At 37.2% G+C, this 21046-nt stretch overlaps 1 protein-coding gene across 5 annotated transcripts in view; it reads left to right on the top strand.

Annotated features, from left to right (window-relative positions):
- SRPK2 (SRSF protein kinase 2) overlaps positions 1 to 21046 on the top strand; it is a gene marked incomplete at both ends in the record, with an annotated part of 147784 nt that overhangs the window by 96201 nt on the left and 30537 nt on the right. For all 5 annotated transcript variants that reach the window (XM_080621794.1, XM_080621797.1, XM_080621798.1 and 2 more), the window contains 5 exons: positions 3097 to 3248; positions 9961 to 10069; positions 10608 to 10695; positions 10943 to 11030; positions 17073 to 17179. In XM_080621794.1, coding sequence (XP_080477920.1) covers positions 3097 to 3248; positions 9961 to 10069; positions 10608 to 10695; positions 10943 to 11030; positions 17073 to 17179 — 544 coding nt within the window. The remainder of the gene's footprint in view (positions 1 to 3096; positions 3249 to 9960; positions 10070 to 10607; positions 10696 to 10942; positions 11031 to 17072; positions 17180 to 21046) is intronic.

The following is a 21046-nucleotide window of genomic DNA, read 5'->3' as shown; positions in this document are numbered from 1 at the left end:
AGAGCAAGCGTCCGTGGTGCCAGGATGAGTTATTTAGCTTGTAGGCAGAAGTTAAGCGGCCAAGTCAAGTGTTGAAGATTTGATCTTTCGCTATACCCCAGAAGTGTTAAAGAAATCCAAGAACAATGCTAAGAATCTGAAACAGAAGCAAAAAAAAAAAAAAAAAAAAAAAAAAAAAACAAACCAACAAAATAAGCCAACAATGCAGAATTAGCAGTCTGGCTGATGTAACTCAGCAGTGTGTCTTCACTCTTCTCCATGTACTAATATTTCATTACTACAGAAGGTGCAAGCAAAGCTAAAAGGATAATGCAAAGATCTTCCTCAGTCTAAATCAGTTTTTTGTTATTCACAGATAAAATCATGAATAACTGCAGAAGGAAATAAAGGAAGTATCTTTCCTTCTTCCTGATGTCCACAAAGGACAATAAGAAAATGCTCCTGAATACCAAATGCAGCTAGGATTGGAGACAGGAAAAAAGAAAAAGCCTTTTTAAAAACAAAATAAAATATAGTAACTTGAGAAAGACTCAGAAGCAGCTCTGGTTTCTTAATCTGTTTCCCTCAGAATACTGGCTTTTCTTTAATCTTGGGTTGTACACTTTTTCTCTTGGAGGAAGGTTCTTGGTATTCCTTGATGCTTATTTCAAAACAAGTGACAAAAATATGTGACTCTCAATGCCAGGAATGCTTCCAATTTTCTTTAAAGTATTGTCTTTATCATGCGTAGAAATACAGCAAGTTGTTATCTCAAGGGGAAAAATCGATACAACTTCAGTGGATTTTCAGCCTGGAACTCATGTACTGAATTGCCCTAACCTGCGCTAGTTTTTCTGTGTGTTTGCTGCTTTATATGACCAAAATAATAACGGGGACACCTGTGGTCAGAACAAAGTAAAATAATGGTACTGTCCAAAAGAAAGAGTCTAAGCCCTGGTGGATGTGCCTGTATTGCCTGGCACATCAATGTGTCTGTTTTCAGATACATTGATGAAGTACAAACTAGTTTTCTGTGCTTTATTTTCCCTGTTCATCATTGGCATTATTAATTTTTAAGTGTTCATAGTTCTTCATCTGTGTATCCAAAATAGTCTTCTGCCCAGTAGATGAGGCTTCAGGGTTTGTAGTGTAGATCCTTGTACCATGATTTGTTTGATTAAAGCTTTGTCAACATCAGACAGTGAATGGGGGCCATCAGCTTGCTGACACCATGAAACCAGGCTGTTGTAGGGCCATTAATCTAATGTGTAGTAAGATGAACTGATCAGAGGATGTGCTGTACCTTCCATTTATTGTACCTATTTACTTTCCTCACAGTGTGCAATCTGTTGTACATTGGGACATCTATGTGACATCTATTTGGAAAAAGAGGAAAGATAAAGGCAAAAAACCAGAGCATAATTTATGCAGGAGGGAGCACATGCAAACATATTTATTGCTTATCCTGCAAATGAATTCTTTCTTTCTCTTCTATTATGCCTTAAGCTTCATGTGTTGAGAAATTACATAAATGAATTTATTTGGGTAGATTTCTCATCATAACTTAAACCATTAATAAATTATTTCCAGATATTCATTTTTCAATGTGACCGTTTATTCAATGAATGCAAGAATGTTGTTATCTGAAAGGGGTAGCAGGGAGATAAATTTGGTATGCATGCAACTTCCAGTGATGTCCTTTAAAGCAGAGGCATAGCCGCAGCTGATGTCCAGGCGGTGCATGTTGCCAGTGGGAGTTCATTTCTGACCAACTGTGTACTCTTTGACTCCAGTTGCTCTGTTTGACTTGAACAGTTGCATTTTGTAAGAAGAAGGGGTGGTGTGGGGAATTGTGAGGAGGGGGACTTAGAGGAGTGGGTTAAACATAAATACAATTTTTACTCTTGATCAGGAAAGCACTTGAATCTAAATTTTAGGAGCTAAAAAATTAGCAAATGACAGATACCTGGTTTTTTATTGCATGAATGACAGAATACTGTTAATATGGTATTTTTCAGACAGCTTAGCGTTGAAGTAGATACAAATGCAAATTATAACAGCTTTTGATGGCAGAAGTGTTTTTAAGTTACTTTGCAAAGGTATTTTGCAAGTATATCATTTGGCAAGAATATATTATTTATTTGTTTGAAGGATAAATACAAAAAACTAACAGCATCCACCTGTTTGGGGAAGGCTTTCTTAATTATTTGACAAACAGGTGTGCATCAACCCTGGATTTCATTTGTATGGGTATTGAAAATACTCAGAATTTCAAAATGTGAGTAGTTTGAAAGTGTTTAGAAATATCAAGTACGGCCTTTTTACACAACAGGATATAAAACATTTCATTTTTTGGTTTTCTTTCTAAACTGGAGGTGCAAGACAAAACCACAGTGTTGAGTTTCTGTAGTAGTTTTCTGTTTTTTCTATTAGTGCATATTAAAGCAAGCTCTCCGTGTTCTGGGAATGCATTATAGGCTGCCTAGGAAGATTAATTTTTCTTTCTTACTTCCTAATAGCTGTTTTTGTATTATTTTTTATACTGATACAGCTTCTCATAGTCGCAGCAGCAGCTAAAGATGAGAAGTGCATTAAGTCATCTGGTTTGTGTCAGTGTCCCTAAAAGATTGTTTCTTGCTGTATATTAATGAGATCTTCCTTCAGCTGGCAGGCAGGAGCTTTTGAATAACTTGGTATTCTCCAAAAAATACTTATTCTCAATCATGCTCAAGGAGACAGGTCTAACATCTCATTTGCTCATCGGGAATTCTAAAAGCTTGTCTGATTTTATGCTTTATATTTTATGCTTTATATGCAATATTATATGCCTCTTTTTAATATTATATGCTTTCAAATATAATATTGAAAATTTTATAATACTTAATATAAGCTGTTTCAGTGATTAAGTCCAAATTCACTGAAACCTGCTTCTGGTCTGGTCAGGTGCGTCTCTGTCCATGCCTCCCTAGGATCCCACAGATCGTATGAAAGATGACAGTTGGAGCCTAAGTGAGGCACGCTTGACCAGTATCTCCCCAGGCATTTTCTTACCCTCGCGAAGGGCTGTGTTACCCTGTGGGAAAGCTCTTTACTCAGTTGTTCTCTCTTCATTTCCAGGCCAGAGCCTCAGCAGAAAGCTCCCTCTGCACCGCCACCTCCACCACCACCCCCGCCGCCGCCCCTCCCGGAGCCCACCCCGCCAGAGCCAGAGGAGGAGATCTTGGGCTCTGACGATGAGGAGCAAGAGGATCCTGCAGATTACTGTAAAGGTGTGTACACTCATCAGTGTCCACAAAGGCAGGCACTGTCATGCAGATATTAACTCTAGTTCTTGGGTGGCTTTTAAAGACCTGGTCTTCAACTACAGAATTTATTGATACGAGAATTATAAACAACTGCTTGTTTCAGGTCCAGAGGTACAGCTGTCTTCAGCTTTACTTTTTCACTTAGCCATAGCTTATTCATACATTTTGCCATAAGGATACAAATGTTGCATCGCTGATTTCTTCTTGATGTTCTAGCTATAAGAGAAGAAACTTTTACGGATTGACGTTAGTTGCAAGAGAAACACCCAAACCAAAGCAAGCAACCCTCCGCATTTCAAGTGGTTGTAAAATCTCTTGATGCCTTTAACACCATCAACTACATTTACTTTTTCATCTGTGTCTTCTTTCCCCTTCTTTCAGCTGCACCAGCCCAAGATACTTTTTCACATGTCGTCTTTCCAAGTCTTCAGCATAGTCTGAGGCTCTCTACATCTTTGTTTTAGCTTTTGATTTCTTTAGTTTTTGTAGTTGCTTATATTATTTTAAGTATCATTAAACATATAAAAATATGTAATTACAGTACAGGAGGGTCAGTACTTAAGTTTGTTTTTATGTCTCTGCTGAAGTTGCAAGTCTGTTCCCATAGGAGTACTTATTTTTTTACAGTTTACTACTTTTATTTTTTTACAGTTACATACTGTACTTATATAAAAAAAATTAACTATTTCGTTCAAGTGACTGTTTCAGTTTGGTGTAAGAAGCTTTATTAATATGTGATATTTCAAATACTTAAGTAGCTTACAGATACCAGTTGTGAAAACAATGCAGTAAACTCAAACTAAATGTTGAAGTCTGCAGTAGGGAAGAGAAAAACATGTTGCTAAAGCATGTATTTTTTTGATTAAAGAAAAAAAGTGCTTCTGTCACGATACATTTGTCTCTTAAGATAATTCTTTTGGTATTTGTAGCATATTCCATCACTGATTAAGGATCTGTGGTTTAAACATCTGTTTACTTGTATACATCTCTATTTCCTTGATTAAGCGTTTCAAGGCCCTCACTTCTTCCCTAAAGTAAGGGTTGCATTTAATTTCGACCTATCCATTGTTGTCTGTGTTCCAGTATCTCTTGCACAGTGTCACCATCTGGAGAAGCTACATCACAAAACAAACAACAAAATAGTCTGAGTTTACAGCCTGCTTATGTTACCTGCTTAACTAGAATCTCTGTGACCATTGCAGGTCAATAGAGAGATCTCTGTGCTTTTAAAATGAACTACATTTGCACTAAGAATACTTGCACATTCCCTGAAAAATTAAAGGGTACTCATGTGTTCTTAAACGTTCTTCTGAATTCTGCTCTTGAAGCATTGAACTGATGAAAGTATATTAAAGATGGCTCAAGCTTTGGTTCATTTTGATGTCATAACCATTACTTGTTTCTGTGAGAACAGTGCATTTGTTGCTCCAGTTTACCTGTTCACAGTATCACAGTATCACAGTATGTTAGAGATTGGAAGGGACCTCAAAAGATCATCTAGTCCAATCCCCCTGCCGGAGCAGGAACACCTAAATAAGGTTCCAACACCTAAATACGGTTACTGTTCTCTGACTGTAATATCCAGTAAGACTGGTCAGTATGTTTCTTTCTTTTTAGTCTGTTGGAGTTGAGCTAAAGGAAAGGTTCCATAAGAATCTTGACTCAGATGGTCAGATTGGGATGATCTGGGGCCATACAGACTTCCTGTTTATTTTTTTTTTATATTCAGTATGGAGAATGAATAAGTTATTTGGTAAAGAATCCCAGGGATGGCTTTTAGATACATTACTTCCATTAATTTGAGATAGATTTTATTAGTTTAAATACGTTTTCTGTGGTTTGGGCAAACCTTATCTGTATTTACAGAGTGGGAGATAAATATCTGGAAATTATAATTTATTACTGGAGTGCCTCTTGTCTTCCTCATACTATCTCCAAAATGGCAATCTCCCAGTTTTTTAAGTTAGGCACAGAAATACTTCATCTGTTCTCAACCCCAGCCTGAAGTTTCATAGGAGGGCAATTTTGGTGAGGTGTTATATAATTAATTTTTTAATTAATCCAACATTTTACCTGTTAATTGTACTTCCCAGTGCTTGGGCATTTTTGTTACTAATTTTCTTTTTTACATTAAGGATAAATTCCTATGTGCTGGGCTCACATCTTCACCACGTTACATGGTGGTTAGCAAATAGTCATAATAGTATTTTTAATCAGGAAATTGGATTAATTTGAATTAGCATCTGATGTGAAAGAGACAGCTAGCAGCCATCGGTGTAAAGCACAGACTAACCCGTGTTCCCTGGGGGCTTCCTCCAGGGCCTGTTTAAATCTGTGAAGTGACTTCTGTGGGTGTCGCTGAATTTACATTAAATGCTGGTCAGATCTTTGTTTAAGGAATGGAAATACCAAAAGTCCAACTACGTGATTTGTGGAGGGGTACTTAGTGAAGATAGTTTCTCTTTTTTTCTGGAAAGCTTTGAAACATTTGGAGATTTTTCTAAGAGCCACTTGTGTCATGGATGTAATTGGGATTCTTTGCTTCTCTGATCATCACCCTTGCCCCTGGAGATGTCTCCCATTCATCCAGTTCACAAAGGGAATAATTCCCTATACAAACGTAGAACTAGCCAGCTACAATTACCAATACATTCAGAAGACATTTAGGAATAATGATCTCATTTTTCTGACCCTCTTTCTTGAGTGCACGTTGCACTATCTAGCAGTGAGAGACACTTTTTTGTGTGTGCTGCAGTGAATAGCACAAGGATTTTTTGTTACGTTATCAGCAGTGCTCTTATACATTGTATATTTTCAAATACCAATATTGTTCTTCTGAATCCATTAATTTTGCATAGATGTTTTCTTGTTATGACTATTTAAAAATACTTCCTGTATCATGTAGAACTTAAATAATTACAATTCTTGTAGGATGACACCAGTTTTTAAAATACATTTAAATTAAAAGTGTTGTTACCTGGTTGTTCACAACCTGTAAATGAATATGTTGCTGATGTGAATAATCAGGAAGTAATATGCACAGGAATGGTGATCGATTATTGCCAAAACTGCACCTGTTGTGGCTTAGAAAGTATCTTGTGCCCATGTATATACTCAGAGATTATGCTGCTACTGTTGGTATCTGTACATACACTAGTGTATTGCTATAATTAGTTATGGCAGTGCTATAGGGACCAAAATAACATGGCTTGTACATATATAGTATTGTTACTCTTGCAGTACGTAGATTTTACTAAAATAACTATCAACCCCCAGTTTATTAACTTGACTTTGGTGTCTTGTATTTCCTCTGTAGGATGTTCTCTGTCGTGTCTCTGGTGGGAAGAAACTATCCCAAGTTTCTGATTTTTGACCCTTTGAAGCACAAGTAGGCCAAAAGCCATCTGTGGGGAGGCAGCCTTATAAGGCACTTGTTTGCCTCAGCTATTTTTAGAGGCATATGTCTACCTGTATTTAAATTCATCACCATTGAGTGTTACGCTGTTAGCATGTTAACAAAGAAGGCAGATATTTTGTTTAGTGCAAAAATTTACTTCTGGACATTGTTTTATGTACTTGAAGGCCCAGTTACACCTTTCTGGCAGTGCAGAAGGCTGCATGAACTATGAGTGTTTTTCTATACGTCTGAAGCCATATAACTGCCAAGGAGCGATTGAGTAGAACTACATGTTTAGGAAAATTATAAAGCATTTCAGAAATATTTGTATTGTTGAATTTTAAAATCTGTTTGCAAACCATAGAGAGGTGTTAAAACTGGGTGTTAAATACATTTCAGGTTTTTTAATCATACCTGTTTGCAAAGGAGATACAGGGGGAATAACATTTCATACTTTTTACTATTTTCGTGCAATGATACCTGTGGGACAAAAATCAAATTGGAAGAAATGATACTGCTATAATGAATTATGTGGAAGTGTTTCACGTAGTTCTAGCTGTCAGGTCACCCGGCTTGATTCATTTCATAAATGAAAACCTTTAAGTAATGGAATTGCTGTATGTTCTTTAACTTCCACTTACATCCATCACTTCATTCTGCTGAGTAGAGCTTTATGGAAATAATTTACCAAGAGTATAATTTTGTTGTTGTTGGTTTAAGCCACTTAAAAGCTGTCTTAAAATATGATTCTGTTTATCCATTTTTTTAAATATTTTCATCAACTGTTACTGCAAAGACAGTTAAATAGACAAATTAAAATTTAGTTTTGTTTTTTAATGTTTCTATCAGTATGGATTTGTATGTGTGCATTCAGCAAAATTCCTCTAATAATGAAGCTGCAATAGATGTAGGCTTATTACGTGGCTGATACAGTTTCTTGTTGCAAATGAAGTGGGCATCATAATAGTCAACACTTATTCTCCATAAGTCCATGTCCTCCATGCTTTCCTGCAGTGTAAATCTGGTTGGGTGTTCCACAAGTGACTTGTTTTCTTTCTTTGCCAAGTGGGAACTCCTTGCTTTCCAATGTTACACATTCTTACTTAGGTTGACACAATTCAGCAGTGGAAATGAAGATACCTTTTTAGGTTCGTAGATGGGTTGTCCGGACAGCTTTGCACAAACATTTCCTTTCTGGGGATGGAGGGAAGTCTTGGGATTTGGCCCTAACCTGGGTCTGTATGTCTTGGTCCTCCTGTAATGCCATGTCCTGCTCCTGAACTAGAGCCTTCTTTTTCCTTTGCTCTTTTTTAACTGAAAATGGTGGTGTCTGTATACCTAATGATTTGTGAAATGAAATACTGTGTGTGATAGTGTATGACTGTCATGGATTAAAGGTGTAAAGGTTGTTCTTGTGCAAAATACTCATGGCAAAGATGGAACTTCAGCTCGTTATGTTAGGTTGGGTGAGCTGAAACTGCACCCTATGTCTGCCCATGCTACCTGTGCACATCAAACTCATTTCTGTGCCTGGTGAACATGCTCTACGCTCTGTGGTGGTATAAACCTGGAGGCAGGTGGGCACAGAAGTGTGTGAAGCTAGAGCTGTATGTAGCTCAGACTTGTGCTGCCCATCTGGAATTATTTGTTGCTGTCACTTGGTTCAGACTGGCCCCTGTCGAGAGGAATACTTGTGAGTGCTGCTCCCTTGCTGTTCTGGCCGGAGCTGTTTGGTTCTCTGCCAGGGGTATTACACGCAAGAGCCTGGGCAGCTGCAGTGTGTCAGATGGGTCAGCTTGTATTTGAGGATCAAATTGATTGTGATCAAACCACCGAGTGTCTGCTAATCTTGAAGTCACACCTTAACATACAAATGTTGAAGCTCTGTGTGAGTTTCAGTTTATACATGCCAGAGTTGAAAACAGTATATTACTTAAGCTTTGTCATTCTGCTGAATATGTAATCTTTATAATTCTGTTGTACAATTGTGTTAAATTTATTAATCTGCTCTGGAAGCCTTTGAGAAATGTTTACAAATAAACTCTTCTGTTAAGGCAAAATATGTTATTAGCAAAGAAAGGATATAAATATATCCAGATTTGATATTGCTGTTCCACAGATAAAAAGGAGATAAGAGCAGTTTTAAATCCAAGGAAGTGATAAGTTCACATTGTTGTCTTAACTCGGCACCGGTTCTAACAAGATTTTCAGGGGATTTCAAAACAAATCTAGGAACTTAGAGAAAGTAGTCTGAGGTTTTCCTGATCTTAAGTGGAATAGTCAGTAACTGAGGATCCTGTCAGAAGACAGTTGGGCATGGGACATTGTGAAGGACCAGAAAGAGTCAAAGAAGTGATTCCTTGACAGCTGCTCTGAGTCTGCTGCTGGCAATGTCCTGGAGGGTTGCATGGTGCAGCTTGAGATTTGTTTGCAATTTAGACAAAATTGTGGTTGTTGTTGCTAGTGTGTTAAGGTCTGAATTAATAATCTTGTGTGATCACTGACTTGCCTGTATTTGACTGGGAGAAAGAATGCCTCTTAAAATACAGAGGAAACGAAAAGCATCATTACACCTCACACTGCCTGGAAACCTGAGCTCCAGCCTGCTCTGTCCCATTGGCTTTTCTGCCAAATGGGGCTTTGAGGACCTGTGTAGTAGTCTAAGTTAGGACAGCAGACTTCAGTAATTAAAAAGCAGTTCAGAAAAAGCCCTTAGCTGCCTGCTCTCTCTTCTTCCTCACTGTGAAAACCTCAGACATGAGAAAAATGCATTGCTGCTATGGGTCGGGAGCCAAGCAGAAGAGCATCAATAAAGTCTGCATTGTTCTTAACATTTTCTCAGGAAGTATTTTATTGCTGCCTTTATTAGTAGAAAGCAAACGGGAATTAAAACAATCTCTGTTGAGATTCTACAATCATCCAAAGTATGCTGACTGGAGAACCTTCAAATACGATAAAAGAAATAATGTAGATCTTTCCTGTACTCTCTCTGAAGTGGAGGATAAGCCTGGGAACATAAAAAACAGATGGTAATTTTACCATAAATAAAAGCCATAAGAGAGAAGGGTGAATAAACTCTACACTAGTTGCAGGACATGAGTTTTTTCCCTCCAGGCCAAGTAAGGCAGAATTTTTAACACTGGAGTAAATACTCTTTAGATACCCTATTTATAGTACAGGACAATTTGAACAGAAAGATTTATACTTACAAGAATTACTTGAAAACTGGGAACTATTGTTTGTTTTCTGAATATTATTCTTCTCATTTTTTCATGAAAGGAGGATATCATCCAGTGAAAATTGGTGATCTTTTCAACGGCCGGTACCATGTTATTAGAAAGTTAGGATGGGGACACTTCTCTACAGTCTGGCTATGCTGGGATATGCAGTAAGAAAACTGTTTATTTCCAATTACTTTTTCCTTAATACATTATTTTGTTTGGAGCATCTTTTGTTTTACATGCATGATAAAGTTTTGTGAATGTTTGCTATCTTTTTATGGAGAAAGATGTCTGCACTCTTATTTTGCACTTGGTTAAGGATGTAGCTTACAAAAGCTCTCAGAAATAAGTATGTATCTGTTTTCTTTGACAAATTAGCTTTTCTTACTGAATTTGCATGTTGTCTTGAAAATGCAGGAATGAGCTACTATTTTTAATTGTTTTAAATGAAAAAATAAACCTTGACTGAATGATAAAATATGTAACCAAATTCCTCTTTTAAAGGCATTAGCGTCAAGGAGACAGAATATTCAATATACCAGACTGTTAACAGAGTATTGATAGAAGCTGGTTTTAATTGTAATGTCAGTGTTTTCTGCCTGAATATATTAGGTTAAGAAATACTTTACGCAAAATTTCCCAAGCTTTGAAGTATGTCTATTTTAGTTCAAAGCATGTGTTGAAAATATTCTTGTTCTTTTCCAGGGGAAAAAGGTTTGTTGCAATGAAAGTTGTCAAAAGTGCCCAACATTATACAGAGACAGCCTTGGATGAAATAAAGTTGCTCAAATGTGTAAGTATCACCCATGCAATACAGTGCTCAATATCAATAATAACAGAAAAAAATAATTTAAAAATAGAGCAGAATATTGGTTTTAAACTCTTTTTATGTATTTTTTCCTACATTTCTGCTTTATTTTATGTGTTGCTGTGATTTCTGAAGCTCCAAAATAGTGTTTAACTTCATGTGGAAAGCTAACTAACTAGTATTTTGAAGTGATTTTTACCCTAAAACGTCAGTGTTTCCATTCTTGGTTTAGGTTCGTGAAAGTGACCCTAATGATCCCAACAAGGATATGGTTGTGCAGCTGATTGATGACTTCAAAATTTCTGGAATGAATGGAATTCGTATCCTTTTGAAAACATGACATCTTCATTAAAACTGATCTGCTGACATAAGTAAGCATTTAGTTTGGCTTTTTTTCTAGTTAGTATTACTTTAAATATGCATTAACGTAGATGCAAAGGGTAGTCCAGTGTGTAATGCAGTCACTGGAGTGAAAGTAGCTTAGCTTTTCTAAACACATTGCAAAATAGAAAATTCTCATGAATCCTGTCATGTTCTGCTAGAACTAGAGATAGTTCATGTAAAAATTGGAGTTTTACTGAAAAGGTTTGTAATAACTGGGGCTTATAGGAAATACGTTTTGCTTTAGGCTGGTAAGAGAAAGAAAAGTGTCAATGTCGTGAAGAAGCTGGTTTGTGTTTTCTTGTGGGAATTGTGAGGGCATGGAGATTCTTCTCTTGTTTGTATGAGCCTCTTTTGTCCAGGTGTTAACCTCTTTTTTTGGCAAAGATTTTAAAGCTTTATCTTCAAATGCTTTCTTAAAAAAAGGGGGGGAGGGAGTGTTGGGAAAGGAGAGACACAGTAAAATGTGATGGAATATTGTTCTCAGGGAAAATTTTGGGTCTATGAATGCATTTGGTTTCAGAGTTGAGCTAAAGTGAGTTTTCATTGCTAATTATATTAGATATTTTAGCAGCTTATTGTATTACTGTGCTTTCATTTACTGTTACAGCTGGTATTTATGTGTATACTTGTATCTTGGAGCCCTAATAACAGATCTCATTGTTCATGGTTTCATACTATCAGACAATGAATCAGTTCCTGCTCTAAAGAGCGTAACATTGAGTTGATTTTGGTGATGGGCCTTCAGCAGATCAGGTTAAGGTGCTCTTCATCTACTCTCATCTTCTAAGAAGTTACTGTCAATAAATATGAATGCCCACTAGAAAGCATCCTTTCAGGGACAAGCATGTGAGCAGTTTTCATCTGATCCATCTGTCTCTTGACATAAATTACGAGAGTGTGGGGACAAGTATCCTGAGTTACAGAATGGCATCTTAACTGCTTTCCATTTGTCCCTTTTTGATTTGTTTCCTGGTTGCTTCAGTGGTCAGCTACCATGGTAGAAATGTGCTTAAATGTAGGAGAAGTTAGCATAGTTTGCTTATTGCCTAGGTTTTATCATCAGATTAATATAAACCATAGAGTTGCCAGTAGTCATGTCATGGAATCATAGAATAGTTAGAATGTCCATCTGAATATTAATGGTTTGTGATCAAGGAAATTGCTTAACACAGTGAGGCAAAGAACCCTGATGAGGGTTTTCTGTAGCTGTTGTGCTACAAAAAAACAGGTTTTAATGTTTGAGCTGAGCTGAGATGCTTATTAAGAAGTATTTTATAGATATATCTATTTTGTATAACTGTTCACAAAGAAATAATGCAGCCAAAGCACTTCAGGTCTTTAGCTGACAGCTCTACAATTGAGGGATAATCAAAGTTATTTTTAGAAATCAGAAATTTTTACTTGCTGTTTTCTAATATGAAATAGGGAATAAGAAAATGCATTCATAGCTATGCATAGAAATAACTCTTAATCTGTTTAACAGAGCAGTTTCCCAATAACATTCTTAAACTATTACTAAGATTCACAATTATGTATGTGGCTATATTAAAGGTGAGAACCATTTCTAAGTATGAAGAGTAAATTTTGTTGGCGATAATATTTTGGAAGCATATCCAAACTTTATCTTTTGAAATATGGCACTTAAGTTGACAGAGCCAAAAAAGACAACGTACTAATGAAAAATAAGGGTTCAGATAGCTTTGTGTTACCAACTGGACGGCTGATGTCGATTTATTTTATTGCGGTTTTACTTTCATGTTGAAAACTGACAGTACACAAGTTGGTTTATGTGGAAGGCAGATGTTCCTGCCTTACTGAGAAGTACATTTTTCAGAAAGGTACAGCAGACAGGATGGGTTGACACTGCACTCAAATTGAAATTACAGCTGGAAGTCTGTCAAAGTCCTAACCAGCAGTGAAAATACGGGATCAAGTATCATATGCTTTGCGTTTTCTTGTGAACAGCTTGTGCATCCTGAGTTGCATTGCCAATTTGAGCGGCGGTTTGTTGCACTGATGATTTGGTAACTCCTTTTTATCTTCTAGGAAAATAATCTTTGGTTCAGGTTCTTTTGAGAGGGAGCAGGTAACTGATGATAATGTTTTGCTGCTATTTGTTTCCATTTTCAAAATACCCTATTAGTGCTATGTTAGTGTTAACTGAGTTAAACAGGTTGAGAAAAATACGGGAATTTGAGAGTTTTTCCATGCTCCATGTTTCCAGCTTCCTCTGGGCAAGTCACTAAATATCTATTCCTTGACTGTAAATTAAAACAACATATGCTTCATAGAGGCTAGATCATTGGTTATGGAATGCATTTACAATTTAAAGCAAGACAGAAGAGGGGTGGGTGAATCCTTTGGATGGCTAATACCCCAAAATGTTGTGGAGCTTCCAGACAGGGAAACTTGTCAAGAGCTGTGTAGCACAGAGCTAGGAACGTGCAGAGTCACTGGCCTGCCCTGTGTCATCTTTCCTGTAATAGCTGTAAGAATCATAGAATCATAGAATAGTTAGGGTTGGAAAGGACCTTAAGATCATCTAGTTCCAACCCCCCTACCATGGACAGGAACACCTCACACTAAACCATGTCACCCAAGGCCTCATCCAACCTGGCCTTGAACACTGCCAAGGATAGAGCATTCACAACCTCCCTGGGCAACCCATTCCAGTGCCTCACCACCCTCTCAGTAAAGAACTTCTTCCTTAGATCCAACCTAAACTTCCCCTGTTTAAGTTTGAACCCATTACCCCTTGTCCTGTCACTACAGTCCCTGATGAATAGCCCCTCCCCAGCATCCTTGTAGGCCCCCTTCAGATACTGAAAGGCTGCTATGAGGTCTCCACGCAGCCTTCTCTTCTCCAGGCTGAACAGCCCCAACTTTGTCAGCCTATCTTCATACGGGAGGTGCTCCAGTCCCCTGATCATCCTTGTGGCCCTCCTCTGGACTTGTTCCAACAGTTCCATGCCCTTTTTATGTTGAGGACACCAGAACTGCACACAATACTCCAAGTGAGGTCTCATGAGAGCAGAGTAGAGGGGCAGGAGATTTTAACAATGTGTCTTGTGCTACGCTAGGCTGATAATTTTTTTAACTACTTGAACATTTTAAAAAGATTGCAATTATGATTTATTTTTTTTTTTCCCCAGGAAATAACAGGATTCCCAAACTTGGGCACTTTGGTGTTTCCAGTAAGTGTAGGTTATTACGTTTGTCTGCACTGGATATTTATTAGAGCCTTAATAAATGTTTATTTGAGTGTAGCATTTTTAAAATAAAATATTCAGATAATTGCAGAACGAAGCAAATATTTGGAGAGACAAGTAAAAAGATAAGGAAGGAAACATTCTTGACACAATCAGACATTATAATAATTATAATAAAATTATCTCCAAAGAATATACAGGATTAATTACATGACATAAAGCATAAATGCTGCCAGTCCAGAAGCAGCTGAGATACATCCCAGAAGTGTTCTGTGTTGGTACCAGAACCTTATTTCATTTAACTAGTATCTAACCCTCATCTAATCTCTAAGTGCTTCTGTAACGTGTGTTTATAGATAGATAGATAGATACTTACTGATAAGCTTTTAGTGAAGAAAGAACAGTTTTAAGTACTTAAGCCTGTCAGCTGACTCATGTTATGTTTGCTCTCACCTTTGCGGTTCTGCTCAATTTCCCCCTTTCAGACATTTCCCAAACTGCTTCACAGTGTTTCAGAAGAGGCATGTCTGCTGTGTGGGCTTCGGGTTTATTTCTGCTGGAGGACTTTTTGGACATACTCATCTGTCAGGATGTTGGTGCTGTAGGAAGATCCTGGGGCATGCGAGGCTGGTTTGCCAACAGTTAATGCACAGCTTTTCCCGAACACTTCGTAGTGGGCAGTCTGGCTGACAGTTAATGTTTTTCAGGTCAGGATAGTAAAGCAGGCAACATTTTTGAATACCAGCTCCAAACACTGAGCCTCTTGTGTGTCTTCTGCCCAGTGCTGAGCGCTGCCTTGAGTTTGTCTGAGTCCTCCCAGCAAAACGTTGCCGGTTTTTTTTCAGATAGACATCACTTCTCTTTCTTGTGGCCCTCCTCTCTTTGCCTGCTTCTGCCTTTTCTCCTTGCATCTTCCTACTTGGTGCCCTCTTTTTGCCTTTCAGCTATTCATTTCCCTGCACCCCTTTCTCTTCTGGTTACTGGCAAGGCTTAGCACTTCCCTAAGTGCAAGGAATGACAGGAATGTGCATTGGACAGTTTGCAGCAGCAGTGGTCTGAAGGGCTGTGGGTGGGTGTCCTAAATTTCATCTCTTGAATGCTGCAGTGTCTTGCCTTTCTGAAATCTGTTGTGTTGCTGTAGCATTGCAACTTCACTGTGTGGGCTAGGTTAATAAGCCATGCAGGGCTCTTGTGCTCTGCTCATCCTTTTTGATGACTGTGTGCTCTGCTAGTGACTCTGTTCATTGGGTGCTTGTGTGGTAAAGTAACCAAGACTGTTCACTTTTCTGCATGGAACAGAGTTTTACAATATTCTGAGTAGACTTGATTGATACAACTGGGAAATGACTATTCACTGTCTCCTTTAATACAGGAATTAAGGAACATGAAGGGAGATGAAAGGTAGCAGCAATCAAAATGTTACCATCCTTCACAATGTGCTTTGACCAGTCTTGAGACCTTTTAACTTTGATCTAACTACAGTATAAGGGATGTAGATTTCAAAACTTAAGTTAGCTTTATGCATTATAGGTAGGTACTTGAGAAGAATGTAAATGATAAACTGATAAACAAGGTAAATCTCATTTTGACAGCAGTTAAGAAGGTGACTCTTAAGATCATTCCCAAGACTCTAGTTAGTAAAACTTACTAACTTGATTAGAAGTTAGGTAAGATTTCTCCCCTAACGGTGTGTAGTTCTTTATGAATGGTCTCTTGAGATACAGTCTGATTTCATCCATTGAGATTTTCCTGCAGTATCTGTCAACTCATTTTCTATTTTTTGTTTTACATTGTTTTTTGCAAGGTTACACGTTCATGTAGTTAAAATTTTAAAATTCTTTCTGATTTCCAGGGATGTCAAGGTCACTTGCAGCTCATGTCTGAGGATTAACTTGGTCAAATCATTAATGTCTTGGGGGAATATTATGGCTGATAAAACTTAAAATTAGCTTGAATATGTGAATACTTTCTTAATGGAAAGATAACCTACCCAGGTATGTTAAGTGTAGAATCTCTATCTTAGGAAGCCCTTGAACCACAGATCAGTGGAGACTCCTGCATTTTGTTTTTTCCCTAATACTTTTCCCTGACCATCTTCTGTTGGCTTCTGTTGGGGACCAATAGTAGATGCTGGGTCAAATTAAACTTTTTAGCATTGTGGTTTTTTGCATGTTGCTTCCGAGTTCTGCGTTTTCTTTGTTCTGAGTTTTTTGGTGATTGACATTGTTCTCTGCAGTTAACACTGTAGGTGGTAAGAGATCCATTCTCTTACTACTTGAGTCTTTATTGTCAAGTGATTCTTAATTGAGCCTAATCAGAAAGATTTCTAGTATGGTTCATTTTCTAAAACACTGTTGCTGCAGACTTTTGTTGTTAAAAGTCTGTTCATATCATTGAAAGTTTATTAGAAGCTAGACGTTTTAGGCCAAATCAGCACTTCTAACTGTTTCAAAGAAAACAAAAAATAATTATTTATTTTCTAGAATTACCTATTTCGTTCTTCACCCTAATGTTGCTGTTAATATATGGAAATACTTGACAAGATTTGTATAATTAAAATGTTTCATTTGTTTTGCATTTGGGCACTGTTCTTACATATGACACGTATTTTTGAAATATTATACCAAAACATATACTGTGTTCTGCTCATTTTAGGGGGAAGTGTTTTCCCTCTAGCAGGGTGGTGATTGCTTTAGCCAGTACGCAAACAGACATTTGTGTTGATCTCCTCAACAATTTATTTGGAAATTAACCTTAATTAAATCCCAGATGTCTGTATGGTCTTTGAAGTACTTGGACATCATCTCCTGAAATGGATAATCAAATCCAATTATCAAGGCCTTCCCATCCGTTGTGTAAAAAGTATAATTCGACAGGTAAGATTTGCTAGTGTTTTAATTAGGTTTTTCTACCACTGTTAACAGTTTGAAGGTTAGAATGGTGATATTTCAACTGAACTCTTACTGGTGAATATCTAAGATAATTTTATTGGTAATCCTGGGGAGGTTTGCAAGAGCATCTTTTTGGACGGCCTTCATTTCTGCATGCTGTGGGCTTTTCTGTTTTTTTTTTTTTTTTTTTTTAAATCAAGGTTTCCCACTGAGAAGAGTTTCCTGAGCTGCTTTAGAAAATAAAAAGTTGAAGCAGTAAGTCTTTTTCATAGATGTAAGGATATTTGTGTTCAGTTGCAGTTTTGGTTGACGCATCATGCTTCTTAATAAGATCTTCTGGAATATAAAATTTCAGAACAGGGGGAGATAATATTATAAAACAGAACAAAAATGGTATTTGAAAAATTGTCATCTCTCTATATTTAAGTTTTTGTGATGTCAGAGGGTTAACAAGATGAAACAGTTGAGAAAATTTCACTGGGATATGTTCTTTCAAAATGCATTCTTTCGCTATACTGCGAAAAACAAGTTCCTGAGAGGTGATCTTAAGGAGAAATAGTGTCTCAGCAAGGAAAAGTCATGTGTATATCTCTGATTTTGTATTAATCCATCAGCAGTTAATACCTACAAATGATGAATGAAGTATTCTGGCACTTCAGTAACTAGTATTGCCTTTCATCAACTTTACCTATAAATTAGTAAGCGATCTGTTAAACTTTCTTTGTAATTATTATTGTATGTCAACTGGTGAATATCAACCTGTTATCTCTTTCATCAGAATTAGCTAAATAACAAATTTGATGAGATTGTTACTCTACAGTTGAAATTTCAGGTCCATTAATGCCTGTACATCTAGGTAGCTCAGATACAGGAGTTGTAGTGCTCCAGCTGAACTGAGCTGCCTGTGAAGGAAAGGGAATGTGTATATTTGTATCATGTGTGCGTATAAATATCCACTGGTTTTGGTAAATGTTTTTTTTCTTTGGAATGTTTTTGCACTGGTTGCACCTTCGTTTGGCCAAAACATGAGAAATTACATGTAATTTCTTGATAGACCGTGTTTAGCAGCAGTTTACTCTTACCTTAGTTACGCTGCCTGTAAGCCAAACCACGACCCATTTTTGGAAGGAAAACTTCTGAACCCAGCTTCATAGCATCTTTGCCAACAGGCTGCTGTAACGTAGCAGAGGAGGACTTTCAGGTGGGATCTTCAGGACAGGAGCCTGAAGGACCCCTGATAAAAGAGAGGCTCTCATTGATTTCTGTGATTGTCATGACTGTGGAACTTGACTCAAGTGGTATATACAAGTACATACAACATGGGCTGATTTGTTCAGTTTTAAGAAGAAAAGGCTAATAAAGGGGGAAACTTGTGATCTCTTCAGGCCAGATAGAGAAAATGGAGCCAAACTTCTCTTGTTGGTATATGGAGATAGGACAAGAAGCAGTATGTGAGTTACTGCAAGTGAAGTTCTGGTTACATATTAGGAAGAAATTCTTTGTAGTGAGAAAATTCTTTGTAGGGTGGTAAGACACTGGAACAGGTTGTCTACAGTGTTACGTAGTCTACATCTTAGAAATGAACTGGATAAAAGCTCTAGAGCAGGCTGGTCTGATTTTGAGGTTAGGTACAACTTTGAAGCTGGTATAACTTAGGGAAGGTTTAAGTCACCTAGTCTTCCAGCCTAAGTTACTCCTTGAATGTAAGCAGTGGTAAAAGTTGCAGGTAATTCAGACACTTGATACGTGAAAAAAGAGGAATGTGTTTGTCCTGAAGGGTTAAAAAGGTTTTAATTTGCGAGGTTGGAGTTTGTAAGTCACTGTTTTGGACTAATGAGAATGGCATTCACTGGTAAGACTTCCAGGTTGTTCATCTCGTTAAAGAGAATACAGATACTTATTCTTTCTTCTACTGAGACAAAACCTGTGGTACACATGTTCTAAAAACTTACTTGTGAAACTTGAATATGAAACAATTAATGCACTGGTATTACTGTACAGCAAGCCATTTTGTTTCAGAATGTACTAGAATTCCATGCTACAATTGAAAAGTAATTTTTTTATGCTATGATTTGGAAGATTTTTTTTTATTTTTTTATTTTTTTATTTTTTTTTTTTTTTTAATTTTTGAGTACTTTTGAGCTTTGGTTAAAAATTAGGTTTGTTTTAAAATGCAGCTGAGAGTTGAGTTTCCTAATGAGAAATTTCATTTCGGTTTCAACCAGACTTTTTTTCCTCTGGGGTAGAGTTATATGAACTGTTGTGCAAGAGAAGACCTTGCAGAATTGAAAATGGGGCTAGTTGCTGCAGTTTGTTGTTTGCAGTGGAGATGATTGGAAGGGTCTGTTTATTTAACTCTTTACTTTGGGTTGTAAAATGTATAGCATTGATTTCTTTTGAGAGGATCATGTTCTGAACCTGATGCTGAAATGAGCATCATGTATTTATCAATGAAGGTTTTCACTTTTGCTTGGATTTGCAATATAGTAAATCTTCTTAATGGGTCAATATGATGTGGCTCCTTGAATGAAGAAACAAGTGAATATTAATTAGAAACTGCCAATTATGAGTTTCTTTATGTGAAACTGACCTTGTGACCTTACAAGGGAAAAAATACAACCTTCTAATGTACAGTTTTGGTTTTGTAAAAAAATTTTTTTGTCTCCCAAAAGAGGATTCTTCAACCAAATTAAAGACAAAGCTGTCCCTGTGACACTGTTACTAAAAGGGGTGAAGGCTGTCTTTTTGAAGTGGGAGATATGAAGTCTTGTTTTCGTATAAATGCTACTTTCGCAGGTCGCAGTAGAACAGATATTTATTAATCTTGTGAATGTTTATGGCTTTCTGTGTACTCTGGAATCTTTTATTTTTCTTGGCCTCAGAATTCTAGACATTCAGTGGTAATTTGTAAAACGGTCTGTAGTGTAGTGGGTGAGGGAAGAGACTGTTATAATCCATCTTTATGTTGCTATTGCTGTTAATGCCTCTTGTAAATTTTAAAGTCACTTAACTGCTAACTAACTTCCCATAATAAACCAATCTTTCTTTAACATTTCTTATTTTGAGACATACTGTATGTTCCTTCAGTTGCTTTGGCAAGTGGTTAAGAAAATTTTGGATCTACAAGAAAAAAATCCAGATTATCAGGAACGGAGCAGGTTTTCAGTGTACCGTTGGCACTGACACTAAGTCCTGCTCAAGTGAACATAGAGTTTTCATCTAGGCTTACAAAGAAAGCTTTTCAAAATAGTGGCTGTTCTACTGTAGCTTCAGAACTGGAGAAAGCAGAGCCATGCACTTGAGTTGTTTCTAGGATGTGTTTGCCTGAGTGTAAGTATCATATGCATGTTGCAGTTGCTCTTCTCTCGAGCTACCGTGCATGCTGGATGGATGTGCCAGTTCTGGAGCTAGCTCAGAACTGGGTGGTAGAATAACGTCTTTGTATTTTGTTACTGGTATTTTGAATCAACAGGTTTGCTTTTAAAGTTGACCCTAGTTAGCTCTGCCTTAAAGGATCCTGAGAGCAAAAAGCTTGTTAGTTTATTTACAAAATACAGAGACTGGCAGGATGTTCTTGTAGCTGGAGCTCATGAGTCTGGAGGTCTGTTTCTTGATGTAGAAAATTGAAAGAAGTCTTTTAAATGGGTTCAGCTAGGTTTCTGCTTTTTTTCTTTGTTGCTGATGTTTTTCTACAATAGTTATGTAGATTATCATAGGTTTATGCTGTTACATTATTCTGTACTGAATAATTGTAGCAGTTGACTTCGCAGTTTATCATACCTAGGTTTTACCTAAAAAACATTGTCGTGGTTTAAGCCAGTCGGCAAGTCAGCCACGCAGTTTCTACTCCTC

Source organism: Psittacula echo (genome assembly GCF_963264785.1).
Source record: "Psittacula echo genome assembly, chromosome: 1".
NCBI lineage: Eukaryota > Metazoa > Chordata > Aves > Psittaciformes > Psittacidae > Psittacula > Psittacula echo.
The sequence above is the reverse complement of the archived record's forward strand: the minus strand, read 5'-3'. Positions and strand labels throughout refer to the sequence as shown.